This window comes from Anoplolepis gracilipes, chromosome 1 (genome assembly GCF_047496725.1).
Source record: "Anoplolepis gracilipes chromosome 1, ASM4749672v1, whole genome shotgun sequence".
In the NCBI taxonomy this organism is placed as follows: Eukaryota; Metazoa; Arthropoda; class Insecta; order Hymenoptera; family Formicidae; genus Anoplolepis; species Anoplolepis gracilipes.
Window position 1 is genome coordinate 4,567,907 of NC_132970.1, and position 21,581 is coordinate 4,589,487.

The 21,581-nt window shown below is 37.3% G+C and overlaps 1 protein-coding gene across 4 annotated transcripts in view; it reads right to left on the minus strand.

Moving 5' to 3' along the window:
* The window catches only part of LOC140665979 (A disintegrin and metalloproteinase with thrombospondin motifs 7), a 43,739-nt gene that overhangs the window by 10,616 nt on the left and 11,542 nt on the right, over positions 1–21,581 (minus strand). For all 4 annotated transcript variants that reach the window (XM_072892670.1, XM_072892644.1, XM_072892661.1 and 1 more), the window contains exon 3: positions 12,287–12,621. In XM_072892670.1, the coding sequence (XP_072748771.1) occupies positions 12,287–12,621 (335 nt within the window). The remainder of the gene's footprint in view (positions 1–12,286; positions 12,622–21,581) is intronic.

The following is a 21,581-nucleotide window of genomic DNA, read 5'->3' on the forward strand; positions in this document are numbered from 1 at the left end:
TTCATTCTTTAGTCGAGAAGATCTCCGATTTACAAATATCCGTCGATTGGCACATTTAATTTAATCACTACTATTTCTATCCACTATCAGATTTTGCATTCGGAATATTTTATGTACTTAATTCAAGCGGTGTTTACTCTAAAAAATCAAACTATCGAAAAAAATCTCATAATTCGTTTATAGTGTGATAAAAATAACAAAGTAAAAATTTACAATTTCTCTCTAAATAATAATGTGTAATAAAATGATCACGTAATAATATTCAAACGTTTTCATCTTTAATGCACGACTAAATTGACCAGTCATGCTTTCGCGAATCACTGAATATTTCAGGATGCATATACATATATATATATATATATATATATATATATATGAATAATCGGTTGTACGATCTATTGCACGTTCTTTGGTATTACTATCTGAGAATTTGCTATCCTAGGTGAATACGGTTCTAATCTCTACAAGTAGATATATCTTTATGGTAACATGACATTTACCAGGAAGCTATTCGAACGTTTCTTTTAATTGAACCATATTGTATGGGCCAGCGGAGAATATATGCGATATATATCGTCGTATATTTGCGGGATTCGATTAATTCCGCATATCGACCGATAATTTACGACAGTTTACGACAGTTACAGCCGCGTCCTCGGCGGAGGAGAAATTTCTATTGCAATATTGTGCTGCAACAGAACCGTCCCGCGTTCGTATCTATTGCGCCTTTTCTACTTGCCATGACATTCAAGAATCGAGAAATAGCCCTATAAATTCGCCGTTTATTTCCCAAAATAAAATCAAGGAACGAGCACGTCAGGCTTGTCGATAGTGGCTTCCGATTTGCATAAAGCACGCTTATTAATTATGTACGTCGTTATAATTACGTTAAAATATTATAAAGCCGCGACACGGATATGTACTCTCCGCGCGACTGGATCGCGAGAGCAGATTAAATTATTAATCGGCGCGCAACTCGTTGCAAACGGTTGACATAAATTACCACGAGCCAGTTCGCTAATCGTGCGACGCACACCCGCACTATCGACGCAATCGATCGTGACGATTACACAAATGGCGATTCATGGGTAGGAGGTGTGCACAGTAGCCGCCACCGCGTACATCAAGAAAAAACCAACCGCGCGCGCGAAAGTTCCATCCATGCGTGTGACGCGGCCGCGATTGCGCGGTCTCGACGGAATCACACAAAGCAAATTTGATCAGTATAAAATCGCATGCGGAACCGTCGTCGATTATGACGATAGTCACGTATGAATGTACTCCGTCATATGTATCTCGTGGCGTCGTTCATTATGTTGCTTAGCTTGCTTAGGTGATCGCCGTCAAGGCGATTTTACCCCACAAACTGGACATACGCTCTGCTGTTGTGTATGCATAAATTATTATTGAGCGACCAACGGGAAATACCGATGGGCGGTCGCAACATTCAGACACGCCGACACCTCATGTTTAGCGACCGACGAAGCCTACGGCCCCGCTTTTACATTGCATATTTGTACCCATGTCTAAGCACGCATTGGCTCCTCCATCGACGATTGTTGCGTACACGTGAATAATCTACCGCGACTTGTCGCGCGAGTCGACCGCTGTGCTGACGTCCGTAAAAGACGATTAGAATTGCCTGGTTGGCAAAGCCGATACGATACGATCTGCCGTTATTACGGAGGCCTGTTGATTATCGCATTACCGTTAACCGCGGTGATCACCAAGGGAAATTAATTATCGAAATCCGTGAAAATGCTTGACTTCGGTGTCTGGATTAACACGGCGTTAATTATAGTTCGTGGCTATTGACCATAATTTTATTCCTTGAATGCATATAAAATTTATTAATTAAATTTTTGCAATCTCTGACGCATAGAATAGAGTGAAATTTCATATATTATTTTAATAAGAATAAATGTATACGATAAAAAAAATTAGAGCGAATGTTTTTTACAAATTTATTTTAATTTCTAAATATACATATATAATTAAAATTATTTAAACGGCAAAATTTTATTATTTACAAAATCCCTTTGAGTATTGTGTTAGGCAAAAATCAAAAGTTATATGAAGCAAAAATTCTACTTCATAAATTTATATAGAAATATGAAAACTTGTCTGCACTCTGCTACCTTTATCCATTTTATAATTTCAATTACGGCATCGATAATTGTCATTTACATTCACATTCAAGATATAAAAATTTCCATTGTTAGTAGATGCACGTTTGCAAATCTTTGATATTCTATGCCAGCGAATTCGAACGTTCCTTTTAAACGCAACATTGCGTGTCTGATGCATGTAGATTAAGTCCGAATATTATGATGGAAATTTCAATTAAATTACGCGTTATTTCGTTAATTTATTCGGTTGCAATGCACATCCCGGGCATTTGAGTTTATTTCGTAAATAGCAATTAATTCTGGAAAGTGCACCACTTCGTACAGGTTCTGGCATCGGTTCCAGAAATTTAAACGATTCTGCGTAAACGACGCGGTTATACGCGGCGCTTGCTTAATATGCACCTTGTTAGTACCGGGATTATGCCCTCCTGCCGCAACAGGGAATTTAATAACGCGCCGATAAATTATTGTAAATGTCAATTGCCGTCGCCATGTTACGACCATGTAACGAGTTATGCGCGCGGCAATCATGTACGCGAGATCGCCAATGACATCAGACTTTTTATTCAGCGAGTTATCTTCGTTCAATCGATGGTTGACTGCGAAAGACGCATAAGTTATCATGGGTGTGTTCCGCTGTCACAACACCATAATGCCGCGGGAGAGACGAGCAAGGTTGAATCGAGAACCCTGCAACGAAATTATACCTAGTAAAGCTATACACGATTCTTTTCTTGAGGTTTTTGGTGATTTCTTCGATTGCTGTTCCCAGCTAGTTTTCTTCTGTCGAGAGACGGCACTTTGCGTTCCGTCAATATGTCTGGAATCTGTTCCAAAAGGTGGATATTAACGACGAGATTAACGGACTTGAGAAAAATGTTCTCTCATGGAAACGGAATTTCATTTTTATTCCGTTTTTTTATCTATTTATTATTTTTTTTTGCCGTATGATGCTTCTCATCCCGTTTATATTTTGTGTCGGTAAAATTCCACGACAAGGACGATAATTTTCCCGTGAGAATATTTCAAACAAGATACACACGATACACTGCGTAATAATTTAGATGTGCTAATAGCTGTACACGTCAATTGCTGTTTTATGAGGGATGCGACAAAGATGCGGGAATAGCACATCGTGATTGCGTGATTATTGCGACACGTAGCGTTTTGCGTTGCACGATTTGATGGGCTTAAGCTCTTTGAGATATGTGATTCTGTCGGCTGCAAAAGTATTATCCCGGATTATGAATGTGCAGGGTGAACTAGGTAATGCGAAATAATGTCTTCCGTTACACGTCTGATGCCAATCCGACAGTTTATCATGGTAACGGATTTTCCAGACGACCGAGTCGAGAGACTAGATGTCGTGTTCCCTGGCATCTCGAGGATAAAACCGGATGTCCGCCCGAGAGATAAGAAAAAGAATTCGGTTGGGGAGAAAGACTATGATTCCGATGACGATAAATGCTTCCTGCGGAGAAACATGATTTATACCTTCATTAGAATAGTCGTCCTGGACTTCCCGCGTAGGTGGTACATAATGATGTTACCGCATATGTGTATATGTTTGTGCGCCGGTTCTGGTTCGTTTTCTATGGGGGACAGATTGAAGATGCCGACTATAAAAAAACGCCCCCGCGCGACGATTGCATCGTCCATAATCCTTAACAATTAATAGTGCATGTATCTTGGCGAAACCTGGTGAGTTTAGAGGGAGTTGAGTTTGCATCCTATTCACTTTAGTAACATCATGATACTCGATCGATTTACGAAGTCGAGTAATTTCGTCTTAATGCCGATTGAAGCATTGATCGTGAAAAGTGACTTGAATAAATATCTTACGCGAATTGATATATTAGCTTTTTTCTATTTTATCTTATACTAAAAGATACTGCGATCGATAGGCCGAGGATTCTGGAACGAAGTTGAGTTCCATTATACCGAAAGTCCGTTCAGCTCTCGTATATTCAGGAAGCGTGTTCACAAAGTGGTTGCACCATTTATCACGAGATCGAACTTCTTACCGGCTCCTTACACGGGGTGCCTCTTAAGTCTACGAGATATTATCTACAGATATTGCGGAATATATATTCTTTTGGGGCGAGATAAAATGTCCGTGATCTTAATTGCTCTATCATTTTTTTTCCTGCCACGTCTAAAGACACAAAAGTAAGTACGTCATTAAGTTCTAATTGTCGAAAGTAATAAGGACCACCCATCGTCTCGTTTAGATCCGGAGGAATAGATACGCATTAATTGGACGGAGAGGAACAACTCACCGTTGATTACCTATTACTGGTAATTATATGTTAACCGTGTATACGTGATGCTCGTATGCGCCGCGCATAGAGTCTGGAACCTGTTCCCCTACTGTCGAGCACACGATTCGAATCGGCTGCACATGCTCTTGCGTGGTACCAACCATATTTACGCCTTCTAAACTTTCGCTACTGGAGTGGATAGTTGATAGTTGTAGGAGCAATAGTCGTAAATATTTGCCGCGGTTTACAGTATTGCGTATTATGTCGGCCATGATTCCTTTTTTTTTTTTTCTTTTACCGAGCCTCCAATCGTATTTCAATTTTCCATTCCACGGGACATACTCATGCGCGAGAAAACGGCCGGAGGCCGTGGTGTATTCGCTTGGCATGGCGGGCCTTTCGTCGCATATATTGTACATACATATAGTGAATAATGCCGCGCGAAAGCCGATATCTCTCCCGGCCGCCTGTCATTGGCGCCGCAATAACGATCATTCTCATTTTTTGCTTGGTTCCCGATGACAAATCGCTCTTTGTTGCGAAAGCGGAATTAATTGACCTATTGATTTATATCGTCCCCTTTTGTGTCTCGGGTTTCACTTCTACGTACGAACTACGGCGAACTAGCTTGCGACGATATTTTGCTTTTTCGTATAGAGCATCAACGCCTTTAGTCGACAGGATTCATGATAAATCAACTGAACGTGTCGATTGCTATCGGCTCCGGTGTGGGACGGCACATGTATATATTAATTGCCGATATTAATAGCCATCTGTTAGAATGACGAACGGGGAGAAAATTGTTTTGATTTGATGAGGCGATCCTATCAAATAATTTATCCGATAAATCGATGCATATGTATAATATTTTCAGGTTGTAGCAAACTGATAAATTAAAGTGCGATATCGATAATGAGGGGGTCACACTGATCGTTTATACTCACGGTGCGCACATGTTGCGTCCATGTCGGTTGTAAAGAAGATATATGACAGCGATATATTACCACCGCACGAATTATTGACACGATAGCTGTTACTGTTGCTGATATAGTGACCGTCTTGCCAAATGCGGCAACGGGTGGCGATCCATTATTGTGTAGGATATCTCTATGCAAGCGCTAGAGAATACTATTCGTATGTAAGTAAAATTGGCTAAAATATTTCCTTCTGTAATAATAATTTGCCTATAAAATAATTCAACTTGCACAAAAATTGATGCAGTTTCTTCGTCAATTACCATTTCAATTATATCACATGCTGCTGCATCAGTTGATAAATTCGTGCGGAAAACAGCGTCGCTAAAGACTGAGTTTGTAATGTTTTTGCGATACCGCTTGTATTTCAATTCCCCATCCATTGGGACGCTTCTGGGTAACCGCGGAATAATTCATCGAGACAGTCTTCAAGGAGTTGTTTCGAACTCGGTCTCAGCGGATCGTGAGTAATGCGTGGCAGAAGCCGATATTTCTTGCCGCCGGCTGTGTCGCTGCGCTTCGCAATAACAATTATTTTCAACAATTCTTTTTTTATACAACTTGGTAATTCGTGGAAATGGAAAGCGCGGAAAAGCGGAATGATGAAGTATCCGGAAATGGCAATCATGCGCGTCGCGATTTATTTTGCATAACGAGCGAAAGATATTTGTTTATTAGCTGAAAATGTTTCCAAAATAGATAACAAGAATTGATATGTAGATTCATTATAAAACTCGCATATTATCATGTATATGCGATCAAAATATTTACATCAGATGTGTATTGCAGAATTATTTAAAAATAAAAATTGCAAAATTTTTCTAATTTAGATTTAGTGTTAACAAAATAAACATTGAAAATAGAAAGTTAAAAATTATATAAAAATTAAATAAGATAAAAAAAAATTAAAATTAAATTTGCTTTCTAAATAAATGTACTTTGAATAATATTATAACTATAGAGATAGAGAGAGAGAGAGAGAGAGGAAAACTTTAGATTATTTATATTAAAAATATTCTAAGACATACTTTTTAAGAATATTATAAAACAGTGCGTAATAATGTAACACAGTAACATAATTCCACGTTATAGTCATATCTTTATTCAACATCTAGTAAAAAAATATTACGAAACATACTTGCCAGAGAGATTCAACGGCAGTAGCAATTGTAAATCTTACGAGCAATTAATCGAGATATAAAATGCCATTATTACGTTTGTTTACGATATATTGGTTTACGATGAAACTAATTGCGCAAAGAGTGATCGTTTCCTTTGTTCTAGTAGAATAATGCTAATGACTTACACGTAGATAAATGCTGCTCGTTAAAGAAGAGTTATATGATATAAGATGCATGTCTACAGTGCATTTGCAGTCATCGTAACAGAGCTTATCGGTTCTCGCGATCATTCTTAGAAATTTAATAGACACGTCCCAACTTTGATACTCGCCCAATGATATTAGCTCGCGTTCTCGCGCCGATAAAGCGTTCGTGCACTTGCAGATAAGCGAGTTAAAGAATTCGCTTTTTGAAACGAGGGTGAAATTCGCCCCGATTTATCCTGCAGACTAGAAATCGTTGAAAAGAAAGCTCGATTATGCTTGATAAAATTTCCGTGTGAAAAACAATTTAGACAGTAGTTTGCGAGAGTATAGCTTGTGAGATTTATACAGAAGACGACGGTGACATTCGTGATTGTGATAAAAGATTGACCTAGGGCAGAGGGTAAAATTAATTACGATACACGTTTCACTCGCTTTGGTAGAAAGGGAAACATAGTATACGAGATACCACGAAAGCGATTGCTTTACAGATAACAAGGGTATCAGACGATAAATTTTGAACTCAACGCGAATTTAAATAAAGTTTCAATTTTGCCCTCTCTATTTCTCTCTTTCTTGCATTAATATATGTATGTACAATGTTAAAATAATGAAATTCAGTCTAAAAGAGAGAGAGAATTTAATTATTGTTTTAGACAATTTTAAATTTAATGATTAATTAAGAAAAATATATCAAATACGTATATAAATATTATAAAACGATTAATTTAATTTAATGATTAGCAATAATTAGGTTTAAAGTAAAAGATTATTAAATTAAATCCTTCGAAATAAAAAGAATGATACAATTTGAGATCTTCTGATTCAACTTCAATTACTATTCAATCAATATTAGAACAACAAAGGGATGATGATCAGCATTAGATCCAATTCTAACTTACAATTAGCGTTTCGCAACCAAAGTGAAGATTGCATCAGGAGGGGGGATTAACCCAGGGAATAAAGCCATTATCAAGCAAGCCTGAAATTACTGAATATTACGTATCAGCGCCAATTACATTTGGCCTCTCGAGTGCATACATAGTACGCACACGCGTGCAAGCACAGTAAAACAGCACTACGAATACGAGAGTCGAGATGATTGTTTCGTTTATACCACGTACAAATATCTGTAAAGCAGGTGACATCGATACGACGATTCGAGCAGATTATCACCAATTATGAAGATTGCCCACGGTATTGCGAATAGGTATTACACGTCCTATAATCAGTGCCAGTGAGGAGAGAAAAATTTGCTGTGCAAATAGCGTATCATTTACGATACCGTAATTCGAAAATTCGAGAATTAATGAGTTCGACATACAAAGCATGTTTTGTGTGTTGTGTGTGTCAAGAATTTTATTATGATAAATTAAATCTTGTTTTTACAAACATTTACATTTTTATTTTAACTCGTAAATTTCAAGTAAATACCAGCTTTATGACATATATATAAAATATGATTTAATTTTTTGCAATACAATATTTTACATTAATTTTATACTTCTAGAGAAATAATTTTATCTAATTATAAGATGAGCTAAACTCGCGGTGAAAGAATTAAAATTGTTCATAAAATGCTGTGAAGAATCGACTGTAAAGTCGACAATTTAATCTCGATTTTAAAAGTTAAAGGATATTTAATCGTGGTTTTAAGTCAATGTGGCTTATATGAGTCGCCGCTAAATAGGGCTTTAAGTCTCGCTTAAACCGAGCGTACATGGCACGAGTAGACTGGAGTTTTATAGCGGTTACGCGTCGAAATCACCTTCTCTCTTACAGGAGCATACTCGCGTGCCTCTGTGCTGCAGATTTTATGGCCAATAAAAACGAGTATCACCCGTGAGAGGTAGATACACTATGTAAGACCTTGGTAAACAAAGTTGCATGTATTAAGTACCTGTATATGTTGAAATCAACCATTTCATTATCGATGATAATGTAAATATTAATTAATTATTAATATAATTAATTATTTATTGCACAAAAATTTAAGCTAACTTTTGTTTCAAGCATTCGTCATATTTTGTCATAACAGCTATATGTATTCTGGTTTTATTGCAAAATTGTCTCTCTCTCTCTTTTTCTTCATTATTTTTAAATAAAGAAGAAAATCAAATTAATTTTTCCAGTGTCTATGTCTACTATTTTTAGCATAGGAAAGCAAATTTATCATATAGCCTGCGGCGTACAAGTACCTTGACTTGAACCTGCTCGATACAGGTCTACCTTGTGGCGTTATTACGAAGCGCCACGATTCGCGAAATTTCGTGTCTTTATAATATGCACGGTGGGATCGATTACCGCGGTCGAGATATGTAGTTCCGCAGGGTTCCTGCAGAAAATTGAGCAATTACACGGTATTGCGTGAGAACCGGGCGTTCATAAGGCGATTTCTTCTATAGCGGGTTTGCGCGCCGGACCGATGGGACATTTACAATTAGTATCGATGTTGGAGCAATCTTAAGTGCAAGAGTGTGCAATTTATAATGCGTACCCGGACAACGACTAGGTGCGCCGTCATAAATCTGCCAAGGCGTGACAAATTAAATCATTATCTGGAAGCTGCGAGGAAATTGCGCTGATGCTTGCTCACAAGCTCCTATCCATTCCCCGTTTCTCCGCGCACTGTGCTCCGATGGATTCTTTTTCCCGTCTTCGCATTCCTCTGCTCGGCCGTTTATACGCCGTTATCTCGATTTTATGTTCACGCGAGGGAAACTTTGCGCGAATTCCTCTTCTTGCGGCTCGCGCGGTCGGCGCGGCGGTTTGCACAATTATGGCGCGTAGACTAATACACATAAATTTCAATCCAAGATGATAAAAGGGTTGCAGCGGCTGCAGCTCGACGAGAGAACGTACGTTATTTTGCGCCCAGTTTCTGGAAAATTTTCAACTTTCACAACGGTGTAATCTTCGTTATAGCCGACACACCACTTTCGTTCTTCTCAAGTGTTTTAGAAACATGCACCGCATATGAAGAGCGTATATCTTACTTAAAAAGCGTCATATTGCCAAGAAAAGATTTCAAAGAAAATGAACAATTTAAACTTTAAAGTAATCATAAATTATTATATTCTATTTAATATAGAATATTTCAATAAGGAAATTGCATTTCCTGAGTCAAAATTTCTGTCCTATTTTCAACCTTAATGTTCAATCTAACATCTATTTTAACACTTTAAGTAATTAGATTATTCTTTTTTGAATAATTTCTATTTAATTTATAGTTTTACCGAAAGCTCCTCTTTTAAACCTTTAAAAAATTGTTTAATATCTATTTGAAGTATGTAAGTAGAAACATAATACACTTAAAATATAATTCTTAAATAATAAAACTCATGAAAATCTTTCAGAATCCAAATGTGAAAAATAAAAGTTGAAAATAGGAGTAAAATTTTAATATTTTTTTTATATTTTTCTACGCATTTTTCTACGTATACTTGCATAGTATTTACGCAGCAAATTCGAACCGACAATTAGTGATATGATCTGCTTTATAGATATGCTCTTTTTTAAAATGCGACATTCTCTATAAGTAATTATTAGTTTGTACAATTATATATACATATATAATTAACTCTAAAATTCATAATAACGTAATATATTTTGTAATTTATTTTAATTATAAGAAAATATTTTGTAATAGCAAAATTGGTGGCTATCGGTAACCGTTTTTTAGAGTATGTTTATATTGCATTTTTTGTTTGATGAAACTCTCCCAATGAGTATACTTTGACGTAAGTATTGTGTGTGTGTATGTGTGTGTGTATATATGTGGAAGGGCTTAGTATCTAGAAGCTTTATCCTGAAGGGAAAGTCAAGTATCCAAACAGTTTTTAACATTTCCGATCAATATCCATGCTTTTGCGCCTTAATTTGTTCGGGAATACCGTGCAAAATCGCGCATCCGAGTTCGAGAGTGTCGTAAAAATATTGCGTGTCTATTTTTATGCCGTGAGTGATTCATCTTAATTTTAATTTCAGGAATGCCATGCAAAGGCATTATTACATCACAAATCAATCTAGTCTACGTAATCAACTCCGTTGTTTTGCATTGATCAGTGAGTGACAAATTTTTATTTTATGACAAAAAACAACAAGTATATATATGAATGGTAGATTTTAATATGTAATATATTAAAAATTTTTTGTAATAACTTTTATTTGTTATATACAATAAAAATGGATAGTTTTTTAAGTGTACTTGGTATGAGTTTTTACTTTTTTTAAAAGATTTTTTTACATAGGTAAAATGCATTTTAATTCTTCGGTTCCTAAAAACATAAAGAGTACCAGTGGCAAGCAATTTTTGAAAAAAAAATTTGTCACGAGAGAGTTGTTCTTTTCCAATGAAATTGTCATTGACAGTTTCGGTTCACTTCGCAATTGATAAAAGAAATACATTTCAGATACGCAATAAATCACCTCTGAAAAATTGGCTCGTATGCTACAATCAGAGTATCCGACCTGATTTCGTTCGAGCTGTTGGCCGTGAGTTGTCGACCGGATCCATTAATTAATCTGCACGATAAACTGTTTTTTAAGCGCAGGAAAAAAAACGACACACTTTTGTTGCTTTCATCAGCGAGCGTTAAAGGCTGGAGGACACGAGATGTATTTTATTTTCTTGCTGTCTTGCAACTCGTATAGTTTGCAGCTCACTGTGACTCGCTACAGATTTGCTGTCATATGGTAGACAAGCGCGTATAATATGATTGATTTCAAATCACCGTGGAGATTGTAATGAAAAGACTTAACGAGCTAAAACATGTTTTGTATGCTGTTGATTTAAGGGTGCGAGTGCTTACAGTCGCTCGAAAGTAAGATAACGCTGATTATTTGCTTGACATATAGATTGTCATTCACTTATAGTCAAACAAACGCGTATGGATTTCTCCCTCTCTTCCTCTCTCTCTCTCTCTCTTTTTCATAGACAAAGAGATTTCGTCGAGCTGAGTTGTAAATCCGAAACTTTGTGTCCGGTCACCGACGTGAGCATAACCAAGCAGATACACAATGCTGATTGCGCCGCGCGCGTGTCCGACAGTTCATAATTTAACCGACAGGACCCTCGTGCTCGATTCTCATTCCTATGGACGGTTAATGCTCGACAGTCGTCGACAGTGCAGATTTTATCTTTCGTTATACTCTTCATGCGGTTCCGAGTCATGGCGAATGTATTAGATCGCCGGTAGTTGCAACAGGGGAAGTTGCCTTCCGTCTGCAAATTGCAGCTGACGATTCAATCGCACTTGCCACGTTATATCATTTCAAACTTTGCTCGTTCCGTTTAAGTTTCTAACGTGATTCGACACATTGCATCACATTGCATCACGAAACATGAGGATCAAACAAAGGATCTTCACGTACAATTTATCCACTTACTTATTTAGATAATTAGCTTTTTTCTTTGCAAATAAAAATTATAAAATTTATCTTAATTTTTTTTACAATTTGTTATAATTTTTCTTCTTTTTGCATAATTAAATTAGATCAGGATAATTCCTCATAAATTTTAGATTAGCAATTGCGAACGTGATGCGAATATTAGTCTGTGCAAACACACCGACTCGAAAAGTTGAAAGTGTAACTCACCAGACCGTCGCAGGCAGACAGGGCGACACGAGAATTCCGATGGCCCTTAATAAATCCCTGATAATGACATTTACTGCCGTGACTTTTCGCTGGGCTGCGGACGTGCAGATCCCGCTTCCGCCTTTCCACAACCATCGCTGGGCCAATGAAATTATCGGTAGCTGTCAGTTCGAGGTGGTACTCGTTACCAGCTACTGTCACTCGATAATGAACGATTGGTCCGTCCTCGTGATGATGATGCGTAACATTATGCGAAATTAAGTCGCCTCGGTGATTCACCTTCCGTGGTATTACAATCTCGTGTTCGTGTAAGTGTTGTTGTAAAGTATATAATCCTGAAAATAAAAGAATATAATCGATTATATATTAGAAAAATTAATATTACAAAAAGTGTCTCTGACTGAGTCGTGACTTCTGATTCTTTCTACAATTTTTAATAATTGAACGTTTACATATAAGTAAGCAACCGAATTTCTGTGATGCATTAAAATATAAAAAGTGTATTTGTCTTTAGTCTTACACATTTATTTAATATTATCCTTACAGTAAAACTTTGGTCAATTTGTCGTCGAATAATATTTCGTATTTATCGAATATTTATTGTTAATTTCACTCAGACAATAAAATGTTTATTATATTACATAAGTGATCAGGCTCATAAAAGTTGGATATTCGTTCGCCTTTATGAGATAGTGAAACTTTAACGAACTGGTTTTAGATCTATCGAAGAAGGTCTGCAAATGAAAAGCGATTGATCCTTTTAGCAACAACAAATTTAGTAATGAAACGTACGCACGACAGTTAAACACCGTAAACCTGGTGCAATAATTTGCGATAGATTTAGCATGCATTTAAGTGGTGGTTGCTTGCGTTCGATTAACGCCCTCGTTAAGCAGTGTCATCGCCAACGAGATAGATGACTGAATATAGAGTCGATTGGTCGAGTTTCTTTCTACATCTAATCTCTCATCGTGGGTCTGCAAGATCATTTTGGATAACAAATTTTCGAGCCAAAAGGAGGTAAGATCATCGCTAATGTCTCGGAAAGAATGGGTCTAAGCCTCTCGTGTAAATTACGTGCATGAGAGAACGGCTTTGTCATTTTACAGCTATAAAGTGACAAAGATCGACTGCCAATTGCATCCGTTCGTATTAAATTAATATTTTGCAATGAGTCTTTGAGTTTAATTTTCGAAAAGTTTATTTGCGTTAAGTGCTTTGAGCAGACGACACGATAAACATTGGTAGTGATAATATTACTGATCATATCTTATCGATTGATCGTTTCTATTCTTGACTATTGTTACTGATGATCTAACGCTTAATGGAATAATTGTAGTTAACCTCTGTTCATGGTGAATAAAAAAAGCACGCAGTTGAGTACGCAGACGCGATTCAACTGTGGCAATGTGTCTTCATATAAGAGCCGCTTGACAGCGTTGTTACGGCCCCGTCTGCGTGCCACGACGGGCATCGTCTGCGGAAGATGTCTGGTTTTTAACATTTTCCTTACTAAAGTCAACAATTCATTCAGATTAAATTCTATCGCCATAGCTAAAATTGGGAAATATATAATATTTCAATAAAACAATTTATAATTTATATAACTTATTAAGTTAAATTTATTTATTATAACTTAATATTATATATATATAAAGTTGTATGATATCGAGGGAGACATATTTTGATTAAAAAAAATTTGATATTAAGTGAAAGTTTCAAGGTCAAATAAAGGTCAACTTTATTTTTTAAAATAAAATGTAGGTTTTTAAACATCTAACATAATTTTTTTAAACACCTACATTTGTAGCTTTTTTTTATTATACCTTCAACGCACTGTTGTTCAAAGTCCTCAAATGATCAAATGCAAGCTTACAATATTATTGTTTTCGTACACGTTCAAACTGCCGTTCATGGCTATGAATGCAGAAGGCAATATGATCTTTAAATAATACTTTAAATAATACTCGTGATACATTCTATAGTGTTAGCGGCGAAATGTTTTGACAGACTGTTGTAATTCGCGTTTTCTACTCAGGATTATTTGATCTTTATATACCCGATATACGTAAAAACAATGATAAACGAGTGCAGGAAACACAGGAGAAATGCAGGAAACATAGAAAAGAATAGTCAAGAATGTAAACAATCTATTGCACAGAATTAAGAGCACTTAGCTTCAGTAAAGTTTTCTAAAATCATTGAAAAATGAAGTTTACGATTCTATACACCAAGTTTCCATAATATTGTAAGCTCACATTTGGTCATTTTGGCCTTCAATGACCTTGGACCATAGTATGTTGAACTCGTGAGAATGAAAAGGACTACAAACGTAGGTGTTTAAAAAATTATGTTGCCGTTAAAAAAATGAAATTGACCTTTATTTGACGTTGACGCTTCGCAAGTTCAAATTTTTTTTATTAAGATATGTCCTTCTCGATATCATAAAAACAAAAATTTTGTAAAAACAAAATTTCAATATCTCGCATGATTTTAGAAAAATTAAAATGCGTTGATTAAAATGGGAAAATTTATACAATACATATATGTATATACATAAAGAGAAACATTATTTCTCTGTACATAAAAGTTATAAGGGATGATTGAGAAAAGTAGAATTACCCTCCATATTGGTACGCAGCTAGCAGTTATTGCGTAGTTGAATAAATTAAAATCCAATGAAGCGTATATTTTTCTTGACATTAGATATGAGTTATTAATTTATTAAAGAGCAAAGTTACCGCGGGCGGAAAAAGGGACAGCTTCAAACATTTCCATATGTCTTGCGTAATTCTGTAAAACCTCGTAACATTACAACTGAAACGTAGGTGTACGTTATTGGCGTGTACTGCTCTCGGCAGTCTGTGTCTAATAGTTTCTGCGGTGTTAATGGTTTTCTCGCCGTCGCGTTCTAAAGTGATGAAATGTCGTGCGATGTTTTACGTGCACACACTCGACACGCATAAACGAGAACGCAGTGGATCGTTCTCTAATTTGGTGATTTACACCATTTATCGGTTAATTTAATCTCTACGTTAATATTAAACACAGTAATCAGCGTATTGGTTAGCCAGGCCTCCCCAATGTAATGCAATGGAATGCATTTGCCTGATATATACAGTCATAACGATGCATCGTTTATGTAACGCGGTTTATTATTGGCGGCATCTAAAATATCTATGAAATTCTGGCATTTGTTTAAGTAACTGATGTGATCTATATTTGACTATGATATATTGCCTCGTGATGCAAAGTCGTCAAGATGAACAAAAATACTTACGCGTTGCACTTTACTATGATATAAACCATTTCGAAAAAAAAACAGTGCGTAAGCTATTAATATCGTGTTTTAAAAAACAAATGCTGGTCATTTTATTAAAATGCATAACTCCTTAATCGCATTCTATAATCGTAGATATTAAATTTTATCTTGTTGCGTCTCTCGAAGCAGTTCTCAGGCTAGTTCGAGATGAAATGCGAGGCTTTAAGTCGCCTTGACAAGACACAGAGATCAATCTATCCGCGCTTTCTTGACGGCGATTGCTAGGAGGTGGTTAGATAGGTAGATGGACAAGACGAGAGAGACGGAAAAGAGAGAGAGAGAGAGAGAGAGAGAGAGAGAGGAGGAAAAAGAGAAAGAGAGAGAGAGAGAGAGAGAGAGAAAGAGAGGTGCCGTCTAGTGCAGGTAGTTGAACGATGTAATCATCATTATCCTATTATCATTAAAGTCTGAAAAATGGTGGGGCGACCAATGAGTACGCTTCTCAAGCTGGTCGGGGTTAACTGCAGGTGGGGATGTCGGATGGAGATACTCGGACCTCCCATACAGGCTGTACCTACTGTAAACGTCTCGGTGCACGCACGATCGTGGCTGTCTTACGCCAGATATATATGTATATGACACACTATGCTGCCACTACCACGGCTTTAAATTGCGTATAATTGATGATGCACGCTGTCTTGGGTTAACGTAATTATAACGCGACTTATGCAGCAAATTATTAATCGGCCACTCTTACCTGCCAACAGTTAACTTTCCGGTGATCGCGTCTTGTAAAGAGAATAGAGTAATAAGAATATTTAATAACACTCCATCACATAATTAAAATTGAGATATATTTGTACTTCTAAAATATACGAATGCAAGATATAAAAAAGCGATTGTCAAATGATTAACCAATGTAAGGTATTTGTGTGTGATCTCTCGATTCTCAAGAAGAAACCGTTTCGCTGCGCATAAGAATTCTGACAGATCTAGAGGTAACTGAAAGATCGACCCTCTTGTAGAATTTATGGGAATCCGCGAGTATGGAAATTCCGTATTGCAGATCGACACGATAATTCAGGAGCCGATGGCACGGCTGATACGTAAAGCATTTCGTATGTCCGATATAACGTAATTTATCGTTGCACTGCTTGTCCGCCTACCGTCCGTTGATCCGAACCGGTGTCCTGTACTTCGTCAGTATCGTCGGCTTACTTTACGTTCGCGCAAAGATTGACGTTGCTACGATCTAATCGATAAAACATTTGTCTTCCTCTGTTCTCCTCGTAGCTGCGAATCAATAAGGAAGTATGATCGACGCACGCGCGTTCCGTTCTTGTAATATAATCTAAAACTTAAATTTGAGAAAACAAAATTCTATCAGATATATATAGACATAAGTTAACAGACATTAGATATATATATATATATATACAGATATAGATATGCAGACACACACACAGAATCAGACATCTTTCTATTTAGATGACAAGATTATTATATCTGTATAAAAAGTTACATATATGTATATTTATTTATTTTTAAATTATTCTGTGTCACAGGAGATTTTTGTATCTGCGGTGCAATAAAAGTTTATCATTTTGCTTTCCCACGTGGGAAAGATGCGGGTGACTACAATTTTGATTCTGGTTTCATGGTTTTACGGATTGTCATGATCGAATCGCGGAGGCGCAGCAGCCAAAGTTATTAGGCGTCGGAATGATTCTTTATCGGCGATACCTGGGTATTACGGTAGAAACCAGTTCCTTCGAGATGACTCACTCTCAGGCCCATCTCGCAGGCCATCGGCAGTCCCGCAAGAATGGGTCTCCTCTCCCTGCCGCCCTCTCGCGCGTCTGCTCCCATTAGCATATACCTACTTATCGAATTCATTAAAGCCGTTACAATACACGTAAATACAGAGTTACACAGTAAGAGATAATATTTCTACGAATTTCTCGTTTTCATCAGCTTGAATCATCGTCGCCTCATGAATTTCTCGTATTTATCGGTCTGAATCATCTAGCTTCTAGTCTGGTCGACCTAATCGCTGATTTTACGACGCCGAAACTTGACATCGCTTTCACGGTGACATTTATTTAAAATTCGGTATAAGTAATGCTGAGTAAATTTACTTGTACGCTGAGGACGAACCGTTTTTCGCGAAGAAAGAATAAATTATCGATGTTACTGGTTGAAGATTTTGTTTTCGTGAAATATTATATATAGTTTGCTATTTTTTTATTTTAGTTTCTAAATATCTTTTTACAAGTGTTCTTAAAATTCCAAATGCTCTGCCAGCAACATAAATAAGAACTGTAATGACTATTAAATATTGAAATTAAAAAAAAAAATTTATAATAATTAATTTATATTAAACTTGATAGAAATTCGACTCTCTTTTCCTTTAGAAATATTAAATTAATTTCATACGATATCATAGGCATTGTGTAAAATGTTAAATGGACCATAAAGAAAGGGGATTTTAGATTTAAAAAGTAATAAAAATAATGTATAAATCTGCTAGCTATTGCGATATTGCTTTGCAGAAATCTGGAACACAAATCTGGTAATTAAATTCGTTTATCAGATCTGGAAAATTTAACGTCCAACATGTCTTACTTCGGCGAATTACTTGAAGAGTTAGCGATATATGGCATTTCACGCGCAGTCAATCAAAATGGTTCTTGAACAACAGTGTATCTCGAAAATCCGAGGTGTAGAGTACATCGCTGTCCGATTTTATACAAACGTTGCACTGTCTCGAAACTCGTCGCGCTTGCCATACTATCGAGCTACAACAGCTGGTCTCGCTTTTACGGCGAACAAGATAGCTTTGATTAAACAAGCCGCGCCCAAGGTTTCCGCGGATGCGGTTAATGCGGCACTTGTGGTTTATCCTCACAATCAAATGAGATCAATAGGGGTCATTAAAGAATTTACCTGAACCGGCTGACAAATCGTCTAGACATTATCTCGCTTAATTTTCATGGAAACACGATGAATCGTTTGAATGCAATCTTCAAACTAAGATATTTTATTTCATTGAAATTTGTTTGATTAATGTAATCCGGTGTGTAAATCATAACAAATATCAGTATTTTGAAATAATGTTTCTGCGTTAAATATACATTCTAATATTATTGCAATTAATTATGGGTATCTCTAATATTATACCAATTAATTATAATTGTAATTATTGTGAAAATTATATATTCCAATCGACATCTGGCTTAAAACAACTTTAATAAATAATGTCGATAAAGCGAATAACGAGTAATAGCAAAGTTTGTGTTACGTGCCAGATACTATCGCAATAAATATGCCGTCGATACTAATTCGCCAAAAGTATATAAAAGCGATCGTACCGATCGTTACTATTGTAACGAGAGGTCGTTAGACGCAATATCCGAAGCACATTTGTGGTATGATCATTCGAAAAATGGCCGCGTCGTTTGTACGATAATTTCTCTCATCTCCTTGCGTTCGTGACGACTCTGCGTTTAATTTCCTCGATTGCTGTATAATGAAACATGCGCTCGCGCGCGCGTATGCGCGAAACATATTACATACATACATCGTACGATGATATTCGTCGCGCGGTCTGGCTTGGGATGAAATGTAGTTAGGTCAACCGGAGACGACGATTAATCACCAGCGGTACAACTTAATTATTATCCGTGCCCCCGTTAATTTAGCCGCGCGCATTGCACTCTCGCGCGCAAATTTGCTCGCGTCGCAATGCGTGTTTCATCGCGCGGCTCGGTCGCACTCGAGTAGATACACCGATCGGTCTTCGAGGAATCCGTGATAAAGCAGGCTCGTAATTAATCGAATTTAATTTTTGCGGATTGGTAGTCTCACCCGGAGATTGGACGCGAGTTGTCTGTATCGCCGGACAGGATTATTCTTCAATATCGCCGTCATTGCTGGATCGATGAGTACGTGTAGGCGGATACAGATTAAGTACAAGCACTGCGTGCACCATACTTTTAATGTTTTAAGTGAATAAGAACATTGACCAGTGAATTGTTGCGCTACGCTAATAATTATAAAAATTATCTCAAATTGATGAAATTTAAAGCGATAATATTTTAGGCAATTCAACGTTAAAATACAACAAATATATATTTGTAAATGAGAAAAGTGTATCTCACGAATATGCGAATATTTCAAAGTGATTGGCTGACAGTATCGCATTTGTGGAGACGAATGGATTAATTCCTTTTGTAATAACATGTAATTCACGAAACGCAGTTTCGATTATCGGTATAATTCAAAATTTCACTGCGAGAGAAAAGTAGCTTGCAGAAGAGAGGAAAAGTAGCACTTTGCCAATATTTTCGTTCAACTTTCCAAACAATGTTTTCTCATAATTTATGCGCGCAGCCAACTATATAAAGTCGCAAACATGAAATGATTTCCTCGCGTAACCACCGCCACAGGCAGCTATTATTATTTCGCCACTTAGCGAGAGTGACGTATACTTTATGAGAAAAGAGCGACTGATTCGCACCTGCGGGGGCAGACAGGACGAAGATGCTGTCGAGAGCGTGGGCCGTGGCCGATCAGTAATAACGAATAAAACCCACGCGGCCGCTGTGGAGCATGTTGCAGGAGTGATCTTTTTCGAGAGCTCCTCACCCACGGGTACTCGCATGTTCTATGGATATTCGTCCGTTGATGAAGCGCCACGATTTCGACTCTGGAAAGCGAGTTGCTTATTCATATCGCGGACAAATACAATGCAGCTCATTCGCCTCGCATAACTCGTACCGCTACGCTGGCCGCAGTAATATACAAAGTTGATCAAAGCGTACGACGCGTCGTCTTCGAGCCTCCGCGAGGAGTTCATCGTTTCTATCGTGAGAGATATCGTAACTCGGGAAGCCCCAGGGAAATCCGTTGAAGTCCGTTATTGCACTGTCCCGGCTGGAAGACACAGTGGCAGGTAGTTTACACGTTCGATAAGTGACGGCGATGTCAAGTCGGATGACGTGGGAAAATTTCTCACGTGCCGATGGAACACTCGAGTTTACTCGACGACGTTCTCCTGCGTGCTCCGCGGGGAATAGAGATCGTATAGTGCAAACTGAGGCGTCGTATTTCGTCCTCCGCGGATATGCAGAGATGAATTAACAGCCGCGCTTGCGATTTTACGCATAACAGATTTAATTCGGGACTTTAGAGGGTCCTTGAACGTGACGTGAATGAAATTTCGTCGGAAACGCAGTGTTGAACGAGCCAGAGTTCCTCAAGGTTTCTCCTTCTCTTTTCCTCTTTAAAGCATTTTCGTTTCTATTTATAAAATCATCAAATATCGCAAATGGATTCCGCATTGTGCTCGAAATAAATCGTAAATCGCTACTTACTCCAGTTTCTTAAAACTAGCATATAAAGTTTTATTCCTTCAATAAACAAGATCTTTGTTGTTACGCTGTTGCTCGTGACTCGTGGATTTAGATAGAGAACAACAAATATAAGTAAGTTACAGGAAATATCTGAATTCTTGCGATGCACCAGCACTGTATCAGAATCGTGACGGTTCTTGAGAAAAATATCTCCGGGGTTCTTGTTCCGCAGAAATGATTACCGAGATAAGACGGCACGTTCATGTAACATGCGACCACAGGGAATAAGTGTACTAAAGTAAATGGTTGGTTATGTTGGCAATTTATTATCTCGCAGAGAGATAGATGCACCTAACGCATCTGCGCACAATATCGCGTTAAGTCGCAAGCAGGGTCGTCGCTGTACCTGTCATAATGGTCGGTTACGAGGCAATGTTTGCATTACGTATCGCCCATTGAATCTTTCTCTTGTGTCGGTATACATGCACGATTCTCTTATGATTTATATTATGAGCGTTAAACGGAGGTAAAAGGGATACACGCAGAGTACTATAGCTATAGATTCGATGCAGTTGACCTTTTTCATATATTTTATTTATAATAGACATTATATAGTTAATAAGAATAAAAAACTAGCCGTGAAATTATAATAGTAAAACTTGAGTGTTTTGTGTTGAAT